This window comes from Plecotus auritus, assembly GCF_963455305.1.
Source record: "Plecotus auritus genome assembly, chromosome: 4".
NCBI lineage: Eukaryota > Metazoa > Chordata > Mammalia > Chiroptera > Vespertilionidae > Plecotus > Plecotus auritus.
This window is the reverse complement of record NC_137775.1, coordinates 128,507,527-128,530,894: the sequence shown is the minus strand read 5'-3', so window position 1 is coordinate 128,530,894 and position 23,368 is coordinate 128,507,527. Positions and strand designations below refer to the sequence as shown.

Below are 23,368 nucleotides of genomic sequence, written 5' to 3'. Positions count from 1 at the left end.
CACCTAAAGATTAAGAAAAGCTTTCATTCTAACATGTTATAAGTACTAATACACCTTCTGTATTAATTTTCTTCCCAAGATGAAAATAAGGCTATCTTTTCAATTTAACAGTTTTTAATGGGTAGTAGCAGGGGGAGGGGGAATGGATAGGAGATTTGCAACAGATAATATTTTAATAGCTTTTAGACTCAACAGCCAAAAAGCTTGACTAAATGCCAAGAAACTTAACTAGTCTTTATAAAATAACTCACAAGGAAAAATTATTAAAGAAGTAATGCAATGTACATAATTTAAAAAGTAGAATTCAGCCCAGTTGTTGTGGCTCAGCAATTCAACTAAATCGTGACATTAGGTTAACATCCCTATAATTGTCTGGTCCTTCCTCTCATTTTTGGAAAGTTCCAAGTACCACTTCTAAGCATCACTTCCTTAGGGAGGACATTTTTCCCTAATGTCTTCCAGGAGATTTTCCTTGCATATCATTGGCCAGAACTCTGTCACATGTGAGGCATGGAAAGGGAATCTGGCAAAGGAACAATGAATGCTTGAGACTAATCATGATTCATCCCCTGGGCTGGGCAACTTGCCATTAAAGGAATCATGGTTTGGTTAAGAAAGGCCAATGGCAACCAACAGTGTCTGCCACCTTCTTATCTTCTAAATTAGGGATATTTCAAACATTAAATGAGACTTTATTAAGCTCCATTAATAACTCTAGTTTAAAACTTATATTATTTTACCTGAACCTGGGTTTCTAGCACTCATCATTTACTTTTTGTAAAATCCTAACTAACTTTTGACACTGGGCAATATAGTATTTATTGATCTATCTCAGTTATATTAAGCTACAATGAATTCAACTCACTAAATACATCAACCATAACTTATTAACTGATTACTGACTGGTGGACAAGTAGAGCTGTTTCCAGATTTTTTTACTCTTGCAAACAATCCTATATAATAAAGAGGTAATATGAAAATTGACCGTCACACCCTTGCACAAGATGGCTGCCCCCATGTGGTCACAAGATGGCCGCCACAAGATGGTCAGCAGGGGAGGGCAGTTGGGGATGACCGGGCCTGCAGGGGAGGGAGGGCAGTTGGGGGGGACCAGGCCTAAGGGGAGGGCAGTTAGGGGCAACCAGGCCTGCAGGGGAGGGCAGTTGGGGGGCGACTGGGCCTGCAGGGGTGGGCAGTTGGGGGCAACCAGGCCTGCAGGGGAGGCAGTTGGGGGCGACCAGGCCAGCAGGGAAGGCAGTTGGGGACAAACGGGCAGGCAGGGGAGGGCAGTTGGGGGCGATCGGGCCGGCAGGGGAGGGCAGTTGGGGATGACCAGGCCTGCAGGGGAGGGAGTTGGGGGTGACCAGGCCTGCAGGGGAGGCAGTTAGGGGCGACTGGGCCAGCAGGGGAGGGCAGTTGGGGACAAACGGGCAGGCAGGGGAGGGCAGTTGGGGGCGATCGGGCCGGCAGGGGAGGGCAGCTGGGAGCGATCAGGCCGGCAGGGGAGCAGTTAGGCGTCGATCAGGCTGGCAGGGGAGTGGTTAGGGGGGAACAGGCAGGCAGGCAGAAGCGGTTGGGGCAATCACATAGGCAGGCAGGTGAGCAGTTGGGAGCCAGCAGTCCCAGATTGTGAGAGGGTCCCAGAATGGACAGGTTGCAGGCTGGGCTGAGGGACAACTGCCCCCCCCCCCCACCCCCAGTGCATGAATTTCATGCACCGGGCCTCTAGTACTGTAATAAATATCTCTGTATAGGTTATCTTTATGCATCTGTAGCAGTATATGACTAGGAAAAATTCCTGGGGGAAATCTGCTTACCCAGAGTATACATATGTTATATTTTAATAAATACCAATATTCAGTGAGCAATCTTTTAATTAAATGTATTGGCTATTTGAATTATTTTTTATTCTTTGAACTATATGTTCATGTCATTTGCCATGTTCTACTAGAAAATTATTCCTTTTTATTGGTTTGTATGAGCTTTTTGTTTATAGCAGGACATTAACCTTTGTCTGAGTTGTTAGTTTATCATTATTTGATATAAATATTTTCCATATATTTTTTAATATGTAAAAAAAAACCAAAACTTTTTTTTTTAATAACGTCTGGGTTTTGTATCATATTTAGAAAGGTCTTCTCCCAATCCTAAATTATTAAAAACAACCAGACTTATAATTTTATTTCTTAAGCATAAAATTTACAATAGCTAAGATTTGGAATTAGTCCAAGTGCCCATCAGTAGATGAGTGGATAAAAACGCTATGGTACATTTATACAATGGAATACTACGTAGGCCTAAAAAAAACAACAAAACTCTTCCCCTTTGAAACAACATGGAGGGACCTGAAGAGTATTAAGCTAAGTGAAATAAGCCAGTCAGAGGAAGACAAATATCACATGATCTCACTTATATGTAAAATCTAATGAACAAAATACACTGACAAACAAAATAGATCCAGAAACATGGAAGCATGCAGCAGACTGATAATTCTCAGGGTGGGGGGTGGGAAGAGATTAACTAAAGAATGTATATGCATATATGCATAACCCATGCACACAGATAATAGTGCAGTGAAGGCTTGAGGAGGGGGTGGGAGTGCTGTGGAGAGGGTCAACAGGGGGGAAAAAGGGGGACATCTGTAATACTTTCAACAATAAAGATTCAAAAAACATTTTTAAAATCTCTCTAGCATTTTTGTGATAGACATCAGAGATGCAGATTTTATTTTATTTTTAACCAATTCTAAGTGGCATCTTAATGTCATTTATTGCATAATTCATTTTCCTTCTCTGAGTGGAAATACCACTTTATCATACAATAAATTCTCATATGTATTTGGAGATATTTTTATATGATCTATTCTATTCCATTTCATTAATCTGTAGCTTTATAAATATAAATTGTTGTGTTAATACTACTTTATTACCTTTCATTTTCAAAATTGTCTTCATTGTTCTTGCATGTTTTATGTTTAAGGTGAACTTTAACATTATCAAATGACAAATTTTATATTAAAAATATGAATACTGTACTTTCATGATGAGCCTGTAACTAGGAAATACACTCCTGGGGAGAATTAAAAGGGAGAAATTATGGAAAGTTATTATTTACAATAATATTGAGAGAAAAATGTACATAATCCAGTTTTAGCAGAATGGCATATCAAATATGAAAGATGCTAAATGGAAAGCAATGAAACCAAGTTATGTTGAATATAAGCACTATCATTTTCTAGCTTGGTTAACTAATCTATATTAATGACAGCAAATCATTAGCCTCATAATCTTCTCTGTACTGATGAATTGGCCTTATTTAGTTAATTGATACAAGTCTAAAAGGGTCAAAAACATTAAAACTTTATATGTTTAAAAACACAATGTCAATTAGCACAATAAAAGCATATTCCTAGGGCTGAGATGACAGTAAGATTTTGCTTTTAAGGTTCATGAAAATATGTTTATAGATAAATAGGATCTTGCAGACATAACTAACATAGCACTTGTGTTAATTTCACTGCCTGATAACAGAAGGGTAGGAAATTTAACTGTCAAAATTTCGGAGTTAGATGAGGCCTTAAGATCAACTGTCTCATCCCCTCATTTTCAGATGAATAATCAGGTCCAGAGAAGTTATATAATTTTGCCAAAGTTGCAGAGAAAAGAGTGGCAGACCCAGATGAAGAGACCAAGTTTTCTGATTCTCAGTTCACTATTCTTTCAATTATAACCATCTGCCACTATGGTTAGAAAAAAGAGTGGCAGATGTGGGAAAATAAAGTCAACCAAATTTAAGGAACAAAGCAAGTAAACACAAAGCTATTTTAGAATAGGAATTAGGTTGTAAGAGCTCTGTATCACCAATGCTTGACTTAACATCTGGCAAATGACGAAGACTCAATATGTTTGTTACCTTGCATTTAATACAGCCATGAGAAAGTAATCTATATATATAAAAGCCAAGCGACTGGAACACCGGAATGACTGGAATGACTGGAACGACCAGAACGACCAGTCGCTATGATGTGCAATGCTGCTGGCCAACCGGCCCGATTGGGGGCGGCCCCCCCCCCCCCCCCCAGCCAGCTCCCCACCCCAATTGGGGTTGGGGCCAGCTGGCCAACCTACCGCGTCCCCTCCCCACGCCGGCCCCACCTGATCGGCTCCCAACAGGGCGGGCCGGCAGGACCCCACCCATGCATGAATTCATGCACTGGGCCTCTAGTTCTATTATAATAGCATACCATAGAGCTATGTTGGTATGACAGACTATCTTCTAAACATAATTTCCAATTAGTGTTAAATAGAGAGCTTACATATGGAGAGTCTGTTAAACCCACTGTGTCCATGGATTTATTGCCAAGTTATTCAGAAATAAACCCAAATTTTACATGTGCTGAATTTTGATGTTAATTATGTATGTGTTAGACACAATGCTAATAAATCCCTTCTTTCTAAGCAGCTGCCAATCCTCTCATTTAAATTATAATTTTCTCCTGAGGGGAGCATACAATTATTATACTCTGGTGAAAAAGTAAGAGTTGAGGTTTCTTCAATCTTGAGATAATTCATTTAAGTGATTATAAAGAACAACAATGTAAGATTTTATAGTATCTGCAAAATAAAAAATTATAACAAGAAGCAACCATTTTAGAATTAGATATATCATCTCTAATTGGTGACCTCAAAAGTTCAAACAAATTTCTATGATTTCAAACAATCCAATTGAAACTCACATCATAAATGCAGTTTTAATCAAATAACTCACATTACTGAATCATATATAAACATAGTAATTATATGTTAAGTCCATCTCAAATTACAGTAATTAACTATAGTAAAAAAAAAGCTTCAGAAGAACAGTTAATAAATAGAATATTTAAATAAGCTACAGAGCATCCATGTAATGGAATGAAATTAGTGTTTCTAAGAATATTAAATAATGTGGACATTTAAATAGTATCCTGCCTTGTCTTTAAAAGGACTTTTCATGGCTTACAAAATAAGATAAAATTAAATTTAAATGAACTTTAAATAAGGTAAAAGTAATTCTATGGGAGTTCAATACATTATACCAGTGATTTTCAACCAGTGTGGTGAAAGAATTTTTAAAACATGTAATACCTGACTATTTGGTCAGGGACACTAACCTCTTTTCCCTTAGATTGTCAAATAAAAAAAGTGACAACAGCCAACACAATAATAGCTGTCTGGTGTGAATGAATCAAAAGTATAATATATTTGTAGGTGTTCTGCAGAATTTTAGTAATTAGTTTATGTGTGCCATGAGTTGAAAAAGGTTGAAAATCGCTGCATTATACCATAATCCTCTAATGTGAGGTTTTCCAAATGGTCTAACTCTAACTAAATCCAGTAAAAGATTTTTTTGATCTGGAGTACTAAAAAGACTAAATGCTCCTTAAGAAATCTTAAGTAAAGTCTATGTATTTTAGCTGAGCTTTTCACAGGTTTTAAAAAGCACAGTCTACTAGTAGATTATGCTGCAAGGTGAATACCTAGAATTGTGTTAACAACTAAGGTTAGAACTATATGCTTCAATTTCTAACCTGAGCTTGAGGAGTTAGAGAATTTCAGGAGATGATGGTCAATAGGCTAAAATATGAAAGAGGAGCAGAAGTTAACTTTTGGAGGTAGGAGGGAAGAGTGATCAGGTAGGAAGAACAGCATGAGCAGAAAACCGAAGGCAAGAAAAAGTATTCTATACATAAAGAATTAATATTCAGTGGTCATGAAACAAAGAACTGGTGGCAAGGTGTGGGTGGATAGCAAGAATGGGGCTGGAACTAAGTAAGCTGGAGCATATCATTAAGGAAGCTGTGAGTCAGGCTTAGTTTATACTTAATCCTGAGGACAAAAAGAAACAAAGATTTTAAGCAGGGAAGGAAAACTATCAGGTTTGTATTTTTAAAAGGGATTTTCTTACCTTATTAGCAGTAACCAAAACGTAAGGCTGTCCGTCTACTTTTTTCTCCCTATGAGCAACTATAAGTTCCATAAAAATAGAGCTTAATTACAGTTGTATCTCTAGTGCTTATCTAGCATCTAGTAGGTGACCAAAAAAAATCTGTTGTATAAATGTTAAAGTGCACCTGGCTGGCATGGCTCAGTGGTTGAGTATTGACCTATGAACTAAGAGATCAGGGTTCAATTCCCGGTCAGGGCACATGCCCAGGTTGTGGGCTTGATCCCCAGTACGGGGCATGCAGGAGGCAGCTGATCAATGATTCTCTCTCATCATTGATGTTTCTAACTCTCTCCCTCTTCATTCCTCTCTGAAATCAATAAAAAAAAATATTTTTTAAACGTTAAAATGCATGGTTATGTACTTACTGGTGTTAACAGGGAACAGCTATGTTCTGCTTACAATGTGAAGAATGGGTTGGGGAGAAGGATAGGAGTCACAGGAAGAGGAAGGCTAGAAACAGAGGCCAAATAGGTGATGATAGCCTAAACCAGTGAGTAGCAATGGGAATACAGAGAAGATGGAGGTAAAACCGACATGACTTGATTACTGGATAGTACTGAACTTAGGTAGTACTGACATACTCTTGTAAAAACTGAAGTACCCAAATTAACACCAGTTTACACTAGAGGGTCAACCCATCTCTACCCTGCCATGAGCAGGGACACTATTTTCCTTGAAATGCAATTTTGGACACTTACAGACATGCAAGCTAAGGCTGAGACATGAAGCAATTTACTCAAGGTTACTTTGACTAAGAAATGAGATAGGCTTGAAGACAGTGATTTTCAATCTTGGCCACATATCAAAAGCTCCTGGGGTGGGAGACAAGGGAAACAGTGAGAGAAAGGGGGGAATGGGGAAGAAACTAAAACAGAAGGGAAAAATGAGAGGAGAGGCAAAGGGGGAGAGAGAGGGACAGGAAGATGGGAAGGAGGAAGAAAGGGAAGTAAGGAAGGAGGAAAAGGAGAGAAGGGAGAAAGGAGGGATGGAGGAAAAGAGATGGAAAAAAATTTAAAAAAAGAGAGAATTTCAGTTTCCTAATATGCCAACAGAACCACTAAGGTTCCACAATTCCAAGTATAACCAAAAAGTTTTAGTTGGGAAAATTTCCCAAGTACAGAAGTTCTAACTGATCAACCATGCCATAAAAAATTCAGTTAAGGCATCCATCATACATACAGCCTTTGGACAACGCAATTTATCAGCATACTGACAAAATTAACCATTCTGTATGTAGACAAAAGAGTGATATTTTCAAAACTTAAATTCGATCAAGACCCTGTAATTAAGCCTTTCAATAATCTCCTATTAAAAAAAAAATCGAAAGTTCTTGCATTTGTAAAAGGCACTGAATAATCAGACAACTATTTCTTCAACGTCATTTCATACCAACTTTTCCCACTCTCAATTTGCACCAGCCCCACTGTTTCTGGAACATGCTAAGTTATTTCCTGCTTTGGGACCTTTGTACTTGCTTTTCTCTCAGTTCTTAACATAGTTCTTCCTAATTCTCTACTTTTTGTCTTAAATCTTAAAGATTACTTCCTCAGAGATGATTTTCCAACCCACTCTACCTAAGTGGGACTTCCAATGTTACTCATTATCATAACATCCAATTTTTTTACTTCACAGTACGTAGAAGGCAACTGCATGTTTCTCTCCACTACAATGTGAGTTCTTTTTGAGAAGGGATCTTATACAATCTATAAAACACACCTGGCATATAAAGGCACTGAAATATGTTGGGAAGGAGGAATGGAGAGGGTCAAACTTAGATGCTAACAAAGGTTATTAAATTAATGAATTAATTTGCATGGTGGGATAATGCACCATAAATTAAAAATTAACGCATAGCAAAATTGGTGATTCTGATTTCACAAAAGCTGATTATAGCAGTAACTTAGAAACTGAATCTTCTTGTCTTTTCTACTAATACCTCTAATCCATAATAATAAAATTATATTGATGGGAAAAAATGTCAATTCAATGAAAATGTAAAAACAGAATAAAATTGTACTAAATTTTATACAATAAATAAGTTTAAAAAGAGTAGAAGGAACTACATAAAAATGTTAACAGATTACATCTGGATGGTTTGATACATTTTCTTTTTTGCATATTTCTATATTTTCCAAATTATCTACAATGAGAATGTTACTTTTATAATCAAAACAAAATTGAACTAAAAAACAAAACAATTATACTTTGATGGCTCTAAGTCTAATCATAACAATGAATGAAGCATTATACTAATTATTTTTTAAAACCTTCAAATAACAGTCATTAAAGCCTACTTATGACAGTGAAATCTTTTACTTATTCTTTTACTAATTCTATACCACTATTACTCTTTGCCACTTTTTTCTTTTTATCTTGGGAAGCAGCTTACTTAGAATTGGGGGGGGGGGGAGGGGGGGAGGGCACGGGGATGACTTTATTTGCACTCAAACTTCAAATCCTTGCTCTTTATAATTTTTATAAAAATGTTTAATGGATTTTAGAGAGAGGAAGGGAGGAGAATAGAGAGAGAAACATCAACCAGTTGCCTCCTGTATATACCCCAACCTGGGATCAAACCTCTAACCTAGGTATGTGCCCTGACCAGGTATCAAACTGGTGACCTTTCAGTGCACTGGATGATGCTCAACCAACTGAGCCACACCAGCTAGAGCAGATCTATCATATTTTATTATTGTGTGGCAGACACTTTTGATTGCCTGATCTAATAGCCACTTCCAAACCCTTTCCCCAGTGTACTACATAAATATAGGCTGGAAAAGCTAAATACTTGCTTTCCCAGACTCTCTTGAAGCCAGGTTTCACAGGGAGCTTTCTGGGCAAGTTTTGCTTTCTTTCCTCCTCTCCTATTTAAAATGAGGACATCGTTTGAGGTGCATCAGCCAACTTACCACCATGAGACTATCACCATGTTAAGGATGGAAAACAGAACAATTTAAAAGAACTTGGGGGCCTTTAAGATACTGCTTGAGTCACTGCATCAGTCCAGATTATCTATCTTTGGATTTCTTATTCTGTGAGAGAAAAAATTCCTTATATGTTTAAGCCATGGTTCCCTAGGTTTTCTATTACTTGAGGCAAACAGATTCTATTCATAAGCCATACATATTTGAAAACAGTATTTCTTCCCTCTTGCTTCATTGGTGTTTTGGCTATAAGTAGAAATCTAGGTCATGATAATTATCCCTCAGAATTTTAAGACCTTGTTTCCCCTTATCTTACAGTTTCTAATACTGTTGAGAATTTGTATATCCACTCTAAGTCCTAGTCCTTTGAATGTGACCTCATTTTACCCTAGAAAATTTTAAGATATTCTTTTACCCTGATATGTGAAATTCCACGGTGAACAATGATGGTTTTTATTTTGCTAAATTTGACATACTGACTTCTGTAGGTGTCCATTTATAATCTGGAGCCAATGTTTAGAGAAATTTTCTGCTATTTCTTTATTTTATAAACTAAAGGCCCGGTGCATGAAAATTCATGCACTGGAGGGGGGATCCCTCAGCCCGGTCTGCCCCCTCTCACAGTCCGGGAGCCCTCAGGGGCAGGAGGCGACCTGGCGATCAGAAGGCAACGCCCCATCACACCTCTGCTGCTGCCACTGCCGGAAGCGCAAGCCTCAGCTGGCCCTGGTTACCTGAGCCTCGGGTGACCCTGGGTGGCTGGGCAGCCGCCATCCAAGGCTTGCCTATGCTTCAGGCTGGCCCTGGCCGGCTGGGGGTCTGAGGAACTCTGGAGGCAGGCGCACAGAGCGGCCGGGCCTGCCTGGGGGCGGGCCTGGCCTTGCCGCCCTGGCAGGGCTGAGGGGACTGGGCGCCACCATCTTTGAGGCATGGCAGTCAATTAGCATATTCCCTCCTTATTGGCTGTGGGCGCTGCCATCTTTGAGGGGGGCAGTCAATTAGCATATTCCCCACTTATTGGCTGTGGGTCCCACCATCTTTGAGGGCAGGACAGTCAATTAGCATATTCCCTCCTTATTGGCTGTAGGCACCGCCATCTTTGCAACGACATGAGGGTCAATTAGCATATTCCCTCTTTATTAGATAGGCTCTAGTCTCCTCCATTTTCCCTGTTCTCTATAGCTTGAGAAACTCTTATTAGTTCAATATTGGAACTCCTGGATTGATTTTCTAAGGTCCTTATTTTCTCTAATTTTCAACTCTGTCTTTTTGTCTATTTTTCAGATTTCTTACAACTCTTCTACTTTTTTATTCTAACAAAATTTCTTTTCCGAAAGCTCTTTCTTAGTCTCTGATTTTTCATTGCATCCTATTATAGTTTTATGGATGCAGATCCTTTCCTCTAAGAAAACTGGCCTTGATCATTATTATTTTAATTTACTTGTGTTCAGTGCATTACTCCAGATTTCTGTTTTCAAGTTTGTTTTGTTTTTTCTCTCTTCCATAGTGAAGGTCCTAATACAGAAGATACTTAACTGACAGTTCAATAAGAGTGACGAAATAAAAAAAACTGAAAATGTTATGTATATCGTGGGCAACACTATAGGGGGACTGGGCTGTGAAAGTGGACCAGGCAGCGAGATTAGCCATTTTATTGACATGGAGGGTCCCCAAACAAAAGTATGTGGAAATATCTTCTCTGAGGCCAGACATTTCCTCCAAAAAAGGTGATTCCAGTCTTTTGTAAGAGACATATGTCTGGCATTCTGGGAACAGGGATGTGGTTAGAAGTTCTACTATTCAGTTTATAGGTTTAACTGTCCTATTTTCTGCCCTGACCCCTTTGCCTCCACAGAGCCTTTATCATTTCATTTTTCCCCAGAAAAAAAAGTGCTAGTAGAAAGTATGGGAGAAGGGTCCTAAAGGCAAACTACTTCATGTGTGGGTTTTTTTTGTTTGTTTCTTTTTACAATGGTGCAATCTTTTGTTAAAAGGAAACTTTCCCTCCTAAATATGAACAACTATTATAATTTAAAAAATCTGTTTTTATAAATAATAGCTAAAAGGAAAAGCAAGCTATTCTAATTTCTCACCCTATTGCTCAAATTAGGCATTTTAAACCACTGGCCTTAAACAAAAATACCATTCTCCTGTGCATACTAATCACAGGCAAAGTGACTACTATGTAGGGTAACTGTGTATCATCTAAAATAGGATACTTTTGAGAGTGAATGGGGCAGTTTTAATAATTATTTCAGGGCAATATACATAAAACTGGGATTATCTGAGGCAAACCTTTCACCCTATTATGAGGAGAATAACTTCTTGAATGCTGAATTTGTAAACTTAAAAGGCATTACCATTACATGTCCTCCTTCAGAACAAAGACAGACTCTACTATGCTAGTGCATAATATAAGTTACTATACTGAAAGCAGAAAATGAAACTGATTAGCAAATATAGAATAATATAGTTTTTAGGATATCAATTCTTGCAAAGCCCCTCCTCCTCAATAAGCACACAAAATATTCCCATAGAGATTCATATACTATCTTTCTGCTCCAAGGAAATATTAATATATTTTAAACAGAGAATTGAATAATTTAGCTGGAAGAAAGAGACAAAAACAAGTTTTCTGACCTCTTAGTCAGAATTACCTCAATTCAAGAAATGGGGAAAGGGTGAGGAATGGATAGAAAGAAAAGAAAATGGGCTATAGTCGTCCACCTTCTAAAGTATTTAAGACATGAGAGAAGAATCATTAAATGCCTTTACCCATTCCAGAGTCTTTCTTGGTGCCATCTGATATTATGTCTACATGATCAGAATCCACATCATAACTAAAGAAATCATTCAAATAGGTCTTCGATCGCTGGCCACCAAATACATATAAGCAACGATTTTTCTGAAAAATAAGAAAAAAATGGCAAAGAACAGAGAAAGTAGTCACTTCCATGAAAAATTCAGAATGATCTTTAAAAAATTTAAACCTCTATAAAAGTAATTTTATGACAGATCCCATGCAGTGGAGTACTATGACGGTGCAAAGAAAAATGAAGATGCTTTCTATATACGGCTAAGAGGTGATCTCCAGGATATCTTATTAAAGTAAAAAAGCAAAGTGCAGCCCATCCAGTGTGACTCAGTTGAGCAGAGTTCCATGCACCAAGAGATCACTGGTTCGATTCCCGGTCAGGGCACATGCCCGAGTTGAGGAAGCCACAATTGATCTCATGAATGTATCTATCTCTCATTCTCCCTTCCTTGCTAAAAATAATTTTTAAAAAATCAATAAAAACATTAAAAAAAAGCAAGGTGCAGAATAATGTATACAAGGTGCTCTCTTGTGCAAGAAAGGAAAAAAAGAAATGTGTATGTGTTTGTTTCTTTCTCCAAAAAGAAACAAAGAAAGTAAACTAATAAAAGACAGTTACTTCTTGGAGAAGGGACAGAACAGGAAGACAACAGGGATAACACTAGATCTCTCTTAAAGTACCCAGACTTTTGGGTTTGCCTTTAGAACCAGGTGTATGTTTTTATTTAATTAGAAAACAAATTAACTCAAATGAAAAAAATCTCTGAAATTAGGAAAAAAAAAATAAACCTATCGGTACACAAAGATATGACCACATAGAGAATATTTCTAGTGATTTTAATTCATGTTTTTGAATATCTTTCTTAGTGGGCTATATCCTAAACAGAAAAATAATAAGAAAGCAATTTTAAACAGCATTTCATGATTTTGCTGTTAGTTTTGCTATTCTGTTAACTATAAGACAGAATAATAAAATACTGACATTAGGAAGGAAGATTTTAAACTTAAAAGATATATAAAAATCAAAGATATTAAAAATTATAATCTTTCATTTGTATTAGATATATCAGTATAAACTCATGATTTAATTTTTCTCTTACTAAAAAGGATATATATATATTATACACACAAACATACATATATACACATATACATTATGCATGCACATACACACACACACACACACACATACACACACACACACACACACATATACTGGGAGGGGGGCATGCCTACTGGCCAAAAATAGAGAAAATTTTTGGGCATCAAAAAAATTAATGGCCCTGGCCGGTGTGGCACCAATGTGTCACCGGTTTGATTCCAATCTCTGGCCCAAGTTGGGACACATGCAGGAGGCAGACAATGCATGTGTCTCTCTCACATTGATGTCCCCTCAACCCCCTTTTCCACCCTCTCTGAAAATAAATGGGAAAAATATCCTTGGGTGAGGACTTAAAGAGTAATGATATCACTGGATTAAACACATCAAATATATAAAAATTGATGAGTTCATAATAACACTTAAAAAAATCTATCGGTTAACTTTGGAGCCTCAACTCATTAATATAAAAAAAGTGATAAAGGAAGAAAATCAATTTATATTACCTATCCTATGCAGTTTACATATCAGAGTAGCCATACAGTTAATGAGAATAAGTTTTTAATAATACAATCAGTTAATAAATGCAGAAGAAATGGCACAATTAGAAAAATCACCATTTGACAAATCTTAATGAAATCTAGGCAATGACTATAATGGCTGCTAGAGCCATGAGGTAAAATGTTGACAGAGAACTTTATAATTAATAATCAGGTTGATAGCACCTGAATTCACTGAACAATTTTAACACCACCAAAAGTATGACAACTACACATTAAATGCCTCTCGATATTTTGCAATCAGACCACCTATGAAGTATTCCTGCACCTTTCCTTTTGCGCTCCCCAAAAGGGAGAGTGAATCTAAAATCAAATACTAGATTTATGGAAGTGATCACTTTGTAAGTTATATACATATCTAATCACTGGGTTGTACATCTGAAACTAATATTATATGTCAACTGTAATTGAAAAATTATTGTTTTAAAGTGACTCTGGATTTAACTACCAGGAAATATGGATAAAAGATCACAATAAATGACATTATGAGAAAATAAAATCAGCTAAATCAAAAATACAAGAAATTCTAAAGCTCGCATAATTCAGTTTCTTTAACAAATAAGTGGTATGTGGGGAATAAAATAAGAGGGGTGAGTACTATTATGGATTAAATAAAATTAAGAGATCTGACAACCAAATGTAATACTTAGACTTTTCTGAACCCTGACTTGAATAAACCAATTATGAAAAGGTACTTTTCAGTTTTTCAGAAAAATTCTATGCATTAAATGTTGTTAAGAAATTGCTTTTACTTTGGTTAATAATATAATAGTATTGCAATTATGTTTTTTTCAATCCTTAACTGTTAGTGACACACTATCATATTTATAGGTGTCATGGTAAGAGTAACTGGGATTTGCTTTAAAATACCCCAGCACTTAAAAAAATCAAAGGAACATTTAAAAAAAAAGATATATAAGTGGGGTAGATATATGAAAAACAGTGAAATATTGATAACTGTTGAAATTAACAAGTACACAGGAATTTATCATACTCTTCTCCCCACTTTGGCATATGATTAAAATATTCCATAATATATTTTTAAAGTTATATTCACAGAAAGAGGCCCAAGTTTATACTGTAGCATCTGAAAAGTTTAATGCAATGTCTGTATGTTGGTTTTGCTGATAAATTTTAATTTTAATTCTATAATGTCAATTCTTAATTATTTGCACTTAATGAAGAATAGCAAAGGGAAAAATAAGAACAGATAAGAAAATTGATCTTGCAGTTAATAAATAAATAGAAATAGATCTATATAAGCAATGAAGTTAGTAAAAAAATACCTATATTATTATTCAGGTGATAACTATTTAGGAATTACTAAGTTGATGGAAAAGAGCCTCAATTATAACAGTTCACTGTTAAAAAGTTTTATTTTTTGTCTATCATTGCTAACACTAATCATTTATATCTAATGAAAAGTTTTGATCACTTACTGAGGAATTAGATTTCACCACTTTTCTTACTGAGATACACATGACAAAATAACATAACACAATGTACAGAATATTCTTACTGAGTGAAATAGCATGCAGTGTCCTATCCGAGACTGGATATCCTCAGGCCCAGCATTGCAGGAGTCTTCTCGAAGAAGTTTCCAGGTTTGACATTGACAGTTGAAAGCAAACAACCCACTGAATTGTGGTTCACTGGCTCTGCTGTCGTCTACACTGCCATTACAAGTCAAAATTCTACCTCCAAAGGTGTAGATCATATGTTTTTCTGAGTCCATACACATCTATCAGAATAAAAAAATAGATTGAACAGTTTTAGATTGTTCCTGTCATGTGTTAAAATGAAACCAATGTGTGTAGTTTTAGATTCTCAAAAAAACTTGAACCATGTCTTAATAATGCTAAGTACCACCCCTGATTATCATACGCATTTATTGCAATACTGTCAACCATCTGGCAGATGGATTTCTAAATACCTTTTCGTTTCAATTTTTCCCTCTGAGAATAAAATATGTTGGGTTAAAGAGCTTTATGCATTCTTGAAACCGCATAATTTTTATACCACATCAACCAACAAATAATACATGAGGTGCTGATCTGTAAACCTAAGAGTGAATACAGGTCATACTCTATGGGTAAAAAGTGATCACACTCCTTGCAAGCATTCTATTAATCTTGCTACCATTAAATAAGAGAGCAGATATGTGAATGAGTGATGCAACTAAATTCATCTCTCTGCATTTATTTTACAAAACTCTTCAAATTATGTTAGAAAACAGTAAAACAAACTGACATTTGCAACAGTCTCCAGACTGATTTCTTTAACACAATACTATAAATTTAATTTTCTTTGAGGTATGTTATGCAACTTAAGTTCAAAAGCCAAACTTAATTCTTTCAACTCAGATGATAGTTTTTCATAAAAATATCTGAGAAAAGTCATTTGTCGAAGATAATAAATAAGAATTAAATTCTATTTCAAAGAATATGTAAGTATAAGTTGGAAATTAGATACTGAATACAAGTGGCATTTATAATTAAAAAAATTGTGCACACAAAACATTATTTTGCGAAAGCACAAACACTAGCCATTGTATGTTCAATTCTCTCCTCCAATTACTTCTGCTTTTCATTTTTTGCATTTTAATAAAAAGGTTTTTTTAATAATTGTAAAATTTGGTTTTAAAATTAATGTTAAAAAGAAGATTCTAACCAATGTCACCCCAATAAAATTTAAACAATTAAAATAAAAAAAAAGACTCTAGCATCTTCTAATCTTTAGCTACCACTAAAAAGATCCACTTATTTGCCATTTCCCAGGTTTCTAGCAGATTTTCATAAATTAAGATGAAAATCTACTATACCTCAAAGGTGAAATCTTAATGAATAAATAGAAATAATGAATATGGTTGCAAAACTGAGATAAAGTTTTCATGTCCCTGGCCTCCCAAAGAAAGTGTTCTCACTCTTTAATCTTCAATAATCCTATCATTAAAAGCAATACATACGTTCCTGAAGACAACTCAGTATGGCCCCATTCACCTACTATATATATTACTGTCTAGGGCTGCACTGAAGCTGAGTCACAGTACCCTGTCCTAAATACTTAAGGCGTAAGTCTCTCCAAACACCTGGGGATCATGCTGAAAATCCCGAGGGACACACATTACATAAGGCAATTATATTTTCATAAATTCAGAGTTATACTAATTTTGGCAAATCTCTGTTATCAGGTTTCCTATGGTTATTTAGCCCCTAAATTCTACTTCATATGGCTACAAAGGGATTGTCTCTTTCCTTTGGGGGATATTTAATTTTGATGCGCTTGTTCTCAGTTGTCAGCCTTCTCTCTGAGGCTTTTAGGATTTTCTCTTAATCCTTGGTTATGAAATTTCATTAAGTATCTAGGCAGGGATATTCTTTTTCATTCATCCTGAACTGCACTTGGTGTTCCCATCGTTCTGAAAACTGTCTTTCTTCATCTTTAGGAGTTTTCTTCATTTTTACCTTGAGTTTGTTTTGGCCAGCATTCTCTTCTTCTAGAACTCCTATTAGATGGTATTGGAACTTCAGGACCTTCTCTCTGTTTCTTAACTTTTCTCTCATAATTTCAGCTCATTAGTTTAGTAACCATTTTGAGGTGTGTCCATTCTGCTTTTCAAATAATTTGCTGAGATTTTTAAAAAAACCTTTAATTTGTAACTTTTCTAGGTATGTCTTTTATGAATGCAATAGCTGTCTGAATTGCTCTAAAAATATCACTTAAACTTATCCTAAAGGCTTCTTCAGTTTATACTACTGTTTTTCTTTGTTAATTCTTAATTTGTTGACTTCAGCACCCGTCTCATGGTATTAATTACATTAAAATATATGGATTTTTTGGTTGTTGTTCTAGTCCTCTTTTATATCTGAGAATCACTAGTCATTTGCCTGCTACATATACAATAGCCGGCCTAAAGGGACTGGATGGGAGAAATGACATGTGATGCTATGAAGGGTTCCACCGCTGCTCTTCAGCTGCCCTTGGGAGTATTGCTCTACCTTTCCAGCTCCAATGCCAACACTCAACACCTGACCTATGGACAATATCACACTTAAGTGCTACTCAAACTGAAGAATGCTTTGCTGTTCAGTCTCCCACTGATCATCTAATGTTTGCCTTAGCTATATAAACTTTGTGGCTTCCATCATATAGGCTCTAGTTTCTTCCGGTTGGATCTCGTCCTATCTGCTTTCTACCTTAAAGGAATTCTCCCCCCCACCCCCCGCACCCCCAATTAATTTTAAGTTTCCAAAGGGCATTCTTTTTTGTTTTCAACACTATTACTAATGTGTTCTATTGTCATTTCATAGGATACGGGCAGGAGAACAGTAAAAGTATGTGTTCAGCCTGCCAATGATCCACACTGACCCAAGGTGAATGTCAATGAGCTGAGATCTCCAATCCTTGACTGAAGTTTCTCCTGCCAATTCTTGGCTAGCTTATATTCCTTTTTCTAGTAATTTCTTCAAAAGGTTGTCATACTTGATGGACAGTTTCTCTAGATATAAAATCCTTGACTCACATTGTCTTTTCCTACCTTCTAGATGTTGCTCTAATGTTTCCTGTACTGAATGTAGCTGTAGAGAAATCTGATACCAGTCTCATTTTATTCCTCTTATAGGTGACTTGATCATTTTGCCTAGTTTCCCCCTAAAATGGCTTCTTTATATTTGAAATCCACTGTTACTAACATAAGTCTTAGAATTGAATGCATAGGTCAACTTTTTTCCTTTCTGATTATAACACACCCTTTTGAAATGTGAAATAGTCTTCTTTCTTCAGAAAAGTCTTCTTGAATTTTATTATAAATATTTGTTGCTCCATTATTTTGGTTTCTGTATTTAATGTCTCCAATTATATGTATGTTGGCTTATTTTTGCCTGTCTTCTCTATCTATAATTTTCTGACTAATCCTTTTCTTAATCTTTATTTCTATATTACCTGCTCTTCTTATTTCTATGCTATATGACCCTTACCTATTCTTTATTATGCTCTATGTAGATTTTCATTTCTGAAAATGCTACTATGTTTTCTTCAATTTCTTTCCTGAATTTTACCAGGTCCCGTTTCACCTGCTCCTCTTATTTGGTCATCTCATCTGCACTACTGAATTTATGCTTTGTAGTTTTCTTCAAAGTATCAAGCTTCATTAAATCATTTAATTCATGTTCAGATACTGATATATAATTTTCATCTGCTATTGTGTGAAGGAAAGTTTTGCTGGTCTTCTTTTTATTAATTTTCCTTAGAGTACCTCTCTGAAAATTTCGTGTTTTAAGCTTTTTAAATGTTCATATTTAAATTTGTTGAATTTCCCTGGACCAGATAACAGAAGGTTCCTATGAAAGGGTAATGTTCTTGCTCAAGGACTCCCTCCTCTGTTGCTACTGAATTAAATGGCTTCTTCAAAATGTAGTCCATCTGTGAAGCCCTGTCTTTTTTAAACTCTATGAACCCTCATCTGTGTGTGTGTGTGTGTGTGTGTGTGTGTGTGTGTCTGGGGGGTGTGTTTCTATCTCAAGACTTGATTTCCTCTAGTTCCTTCACTAGATATTGCAAAAGGAGCACTGTTCACACTTGTCACGGTGTTTCCCAAACTTTTAGAAGATGGTGCTTTCTGATATCTACCACTTCTGAGCCATTCTGGGTGCTTTGCATATTTTATCTCACTAACTCCCCCAGAGTCTGCCCTGCTAAGATGTAACTCTGCTAGGCTCCCTCTACATTCCCAGTTCTCCCCTGTTACATTGCTGTCAGCTTGAATACAGGTTCTGAATATATCAGTTATTTTTGGCTAAACTTACAAGAAATTGGGAGTTGTGGGTTTTCTTTGGCTCCTGGTTTTGCTGAATATGTGACTTGTGTTTTTTTTTTAAATCTTTTTTTTTTTTTTTGGTTTGGTTCTCATTGTTCCTGAAAATCACACAAAGCAACAACATCGAAAGCTTCAGAACTAAGCTGCCACTACGTTCTTAATAAATCCAAAGCTTTAAATTTATTAACTGTTAAATTCAAAATTGCAAAGTAACTTTTTAAAGCGTTTTTATGCCTCTAGCTTTCTCACATTCTTGAGCGTTGTGTCAAATCTTAAAGTGTCATGAACAGCCCTAAGTAATTTTGAAGTTCCTACTTATAGCTTTATTTACATGAAACAAAATAGAAACTAGAGGCTTATACAGATTACACAAGGTCACAGAGCTAGTTATTAGCTGAATTAGCACTGAAATCCTGGTTTCTTCTGATTAGATGTTTGATTAGATGATCAAACATCTAATCAGTTGAAAACCAAACATTTAACAGAACCTAGCTTCCAAGGAACATTCTATTTTATCGCAGTCAAGAGAAACAAAGACCACACATAAGGACAATATACTTGTACTTAAGACTACCCCTAAGCTATTCTTTTTTCAACTTGTGAAAATAAAGACATAAGCATCTTTTGTAAAAGACATTTGTAACCAGTTGAAAGCAAGAAAATAAATTGTTTCCCTCAAAATGTTATCTGTTCATGTTTTGTTTTTAAAAGATCAGAACCAGCCAAACTTTTTTTGGAGCTCTTATTTTCCACATGAAAACACTGAGGATGTCGCAGGGAAGTGCAAAAGCTTTGCAGAGCTCAGTTACGTAGAGCCAGCAGAAGTTCCAAATTCAATCTGGGGAAGAATACTTGAGGACTAATGTTTTTGATTTTCCACCCACCACTTACTTGATAGGCATATAACCCACTCCTCTTTTCCTTACCAATCTACTATAACAACTAATTGTTAATATAAATATAGCGCAAGAATACTTTTAAAGTAAATAATTAACAAAAATATGTAATAAACAATAAATAAAGACTTGGTTTTAATTCAGATATAAGATAGGAGATAAGCTAGGCCTAAACTAGATTCGATCGTAATTATAGCACCATCTCCTATTTCTCAAGTACTAGACAATGCTATGTTCATCATTACAGTGTTAAAGATTTTTTGAAAGTTTTCTCTCCCCCACACTCCAAAAAAAACTTTGGACATGGTTTAAATCAAATAAAACTGCCTACAGAATTCAAAGTGGTTAGTGTTTTGTTTGAGGTACTGAACTATACTGAACTGATTGACATGGAGTACATATTCAAATATAGATAAAAATGATAATGACACTGATGGAGATGATGAGACTTACATGCATATTAATATTAAAATGGCTTACAATATCGCTATGTGTAGTCTTGTCTACAACATCATTATATGATTTTTATTGGTGCCGATTTTAAACTTCATCTAGTTTATATCAAATTTCTATCTGTTTTATAATGTTTGTGATTATATACAAAGGTAAATATATTTCACACAAATTGGAAGAAAAGCTCTAGATTTCAAATTCCTGAATTCATTATAAAGTAATTTTAAATTTCTTCCAGGAATGTAGAATAATTAGTTTTAAAAGGGAAAATTGTTATTGTTATGATTCCTAGATTTTTTTATACAACTAAATTTGTTTTTCCTGATATGTACTGCTCCATCTACTATCTAAAGTTTTTATAAATTAACATTTGTGTTCTGAGATCTTAGTATTTTATCCTGCAATATACAAAAGAAAAAAATTTTAAAGGATAACTTTACAACTACTGGTACAAGTTATTTCTATTATCTGTCACAGGTATTTGTAATAGAAATCTAAGAGATAACTTAGATTATTAAGCATAACATGTGACATAAACACTAAAAGAAAGTTACTAAGCACTAATTAATTCTACCATATATTTAGCTGTGCACCAAACCTGATGATCAAACACCAATTTCGGCCCTCCATCAGCAGCAGTATCCTCACTGAGTAACATCCATGTGTTAGTGTCAATGTCATAACGATAAAAGTCACTTTTCAGAGATTTGCTGTTCCTCACAGAGGAATCCAAATAACGGCCCAATGTGTAGATTTGCCTTCGTTGAATGTCAATGCACATTTTATGACATGATCTGGCACTGGGACCATTCTATGGAGAGAAAAAAAAGAACAAGAAATTAAAAGAATAACAAAATAAAATTAAATGCCTCTTTTTGTTGACTTTCATTACAAGCTTTGTTCAGAAACTCATAGCAAGTCAACTAATACAAGCCCAACACTAGGCTTAAATCTCTCAAGGAAAGCAAAAGAAGTAGTAGGAGATAATCTTTCCATAGAAATGCTTAAAATCTACCAGGAAAGATGAGATGAACTATTCTGTACCCTATGGCATTCTGTTCATAACACTTATATGGCTTCTATTACATACTCCATTGCATTTTAATCATTTGTGCACAGAGTTTAATTCTCTATTATATGTTGATCTACTTAAAGACACATTTAGTCCTTTAAAATATTTCTCATCAGAATTTCTCACCAGAATCTAGCACAGATAGGCATTCCAAGAATATCTAGAATCACTGAATTTCATAATAGGACCCTTTATAAAATCTCTAGTTCAATTAACCCCTTTTAAAGACAGGAACTAAAAGTCAAAAGATAAGAGGCATCCTCCTGAAAACTAGTACACTAGTGAGACAAGCAGAATGAGAATCCAAGTCTTTGGCTTTTTCATCTACACTTTATATTATATAAAAGTGACTTTCCTGACTGAATCAATAACACAATTAGGGGAATATAGGAAGAACAGTATATTACCAAAAAAAAAAAAAAATCAATTAGTTGAGATCATTTATATCACAGGACTGAATAAAAGGTAAAAATTATTATAGTATAAACTAAAAGTAGAGTTCATGAAGCGAAAAAAAAAAAAAAAAAAAAAAAAAACCTTCAAATGGGCAAGACTGAATTAGTTGAAAGATGGAAAAGAAACCAGAACTGATATTTGTTAAATATCTCCTAAATTCTGTCTATATTATTACTATGTGTGTGTGTATATATTTCATTTAATCTGTATAACAACTCTATAAGGAAATATCATTTCATAGAGTCTAAGTAATTTGTCCACAGTCACAAAACTAGAAAGTAAGATAGAGAATCTAAGCCCCAGGACAACCAAGGCAAAAACTATGTTCTTTCCACTATTCCAGACTGTTGTTTTTTCCAGAAGAGAAACAAAAGCAAAAATACATTTACTACAATGTGTATGGTTATGACTGAGATGAAGAATTGCTGCTGCAGAAACAAAAGAGTTGAAGTATAAGGCAGAAATAGAAAGCTTGGTGAATGTGACAGACGAGACTAGATAAAATCTTATAAGCAATAAATAACTATTACAAGTTTCTAGAGCAGGAAATAAAATTAAAAAGTGGTACTATATGAAGAGTAATCTAGCATTATTTAGATTACTTGAAGCAATAAAGGTCTTCAGCATAAAGAACAGTTTGACATTAATGTTATTAACCCAGATATTAAGTTGATTTAAATCTGCATGTTAGTCTGGCCGATGTTGCTCAGTGGTTGAATGTCGACCTATGAACCAGGAGGTCACGGTTCAATTCCAGGTCAGGGCACATGCCCAGGTTGTGGGCTCGATCCCCAGTGTGGGGCATGCATCCATCAATGATTCTCTCTCATCTATCTTTCTCTCTCCCTCTCCCTTCCTCTCTGAAATCAATAAAAATATACTTAAATAAATCAATCTGCATTTTAGTATTCATACTAATTATTATCCTAAAACTTATTTTTAAAGATTTTTATCAAGAAAAATCTTCAATAGATAAGGTGAAAAGTTTTGAGAAAGAATTTCTTGTATAATTAAATAATCTCAAAAACAAGGATGGGGTAATATATAATAAATAAATCAATTCCATACTTCCTAGAATGTGAAATTTGAAATTGTATTAGGAGAGTAACAACTTCTTGCTTCATTTTCAGTAGCAAGAGTGCTATTAAAGCCCTAGCTCAGCCGTGGGCAAACTACGGCCCGTTCGGCTGTTCAATCTGTTCGGCTGTTCAATCTGGCCCGCGGAGCCGAAAGAGCGGAGGGTTCTCTTGCTCTCCCCTCCGCTCCTTCACCAGCAGTAGTGTTAACATGGCA

General features: G+C 35.5%; 1 protein-coding gene across 4 annotated transcripts in view; it reads right to left on the bottom strand.

The window, feature by feature from the left end:
- MKLN1 (muskelin 1) overlaps positions 1 to 23,368 on the bottom strand; it is a 223,900-nt gene that overhangs the window by 41,705 nt on the left and 158,827 nt on the right. For all 4 annotated transcript variants that reach the window (XM_080663161.1, XM_080663163.1, XM_080663160.1 and 1 more), the window contains 3 exons: positions 21,146 to 21,358; positions 14,903 to 15,124; positions 11,685 to 11,814 (listed from right to left, as the gene is read on the bottom strand). In XM_080663161.1, coding sequence (XP_080519287.1) covers positions 11,685 to 11,814; positions 14,903 to 15,124; positions 21,146 to 21,358 — 565 coding nt within the window. The remainder of the gene's footprint in view (positions 1 to 11,684; positions 11,815 to 14,902; positions 15,125 to 21,145; positions 21,359 to 23,368) is intronic.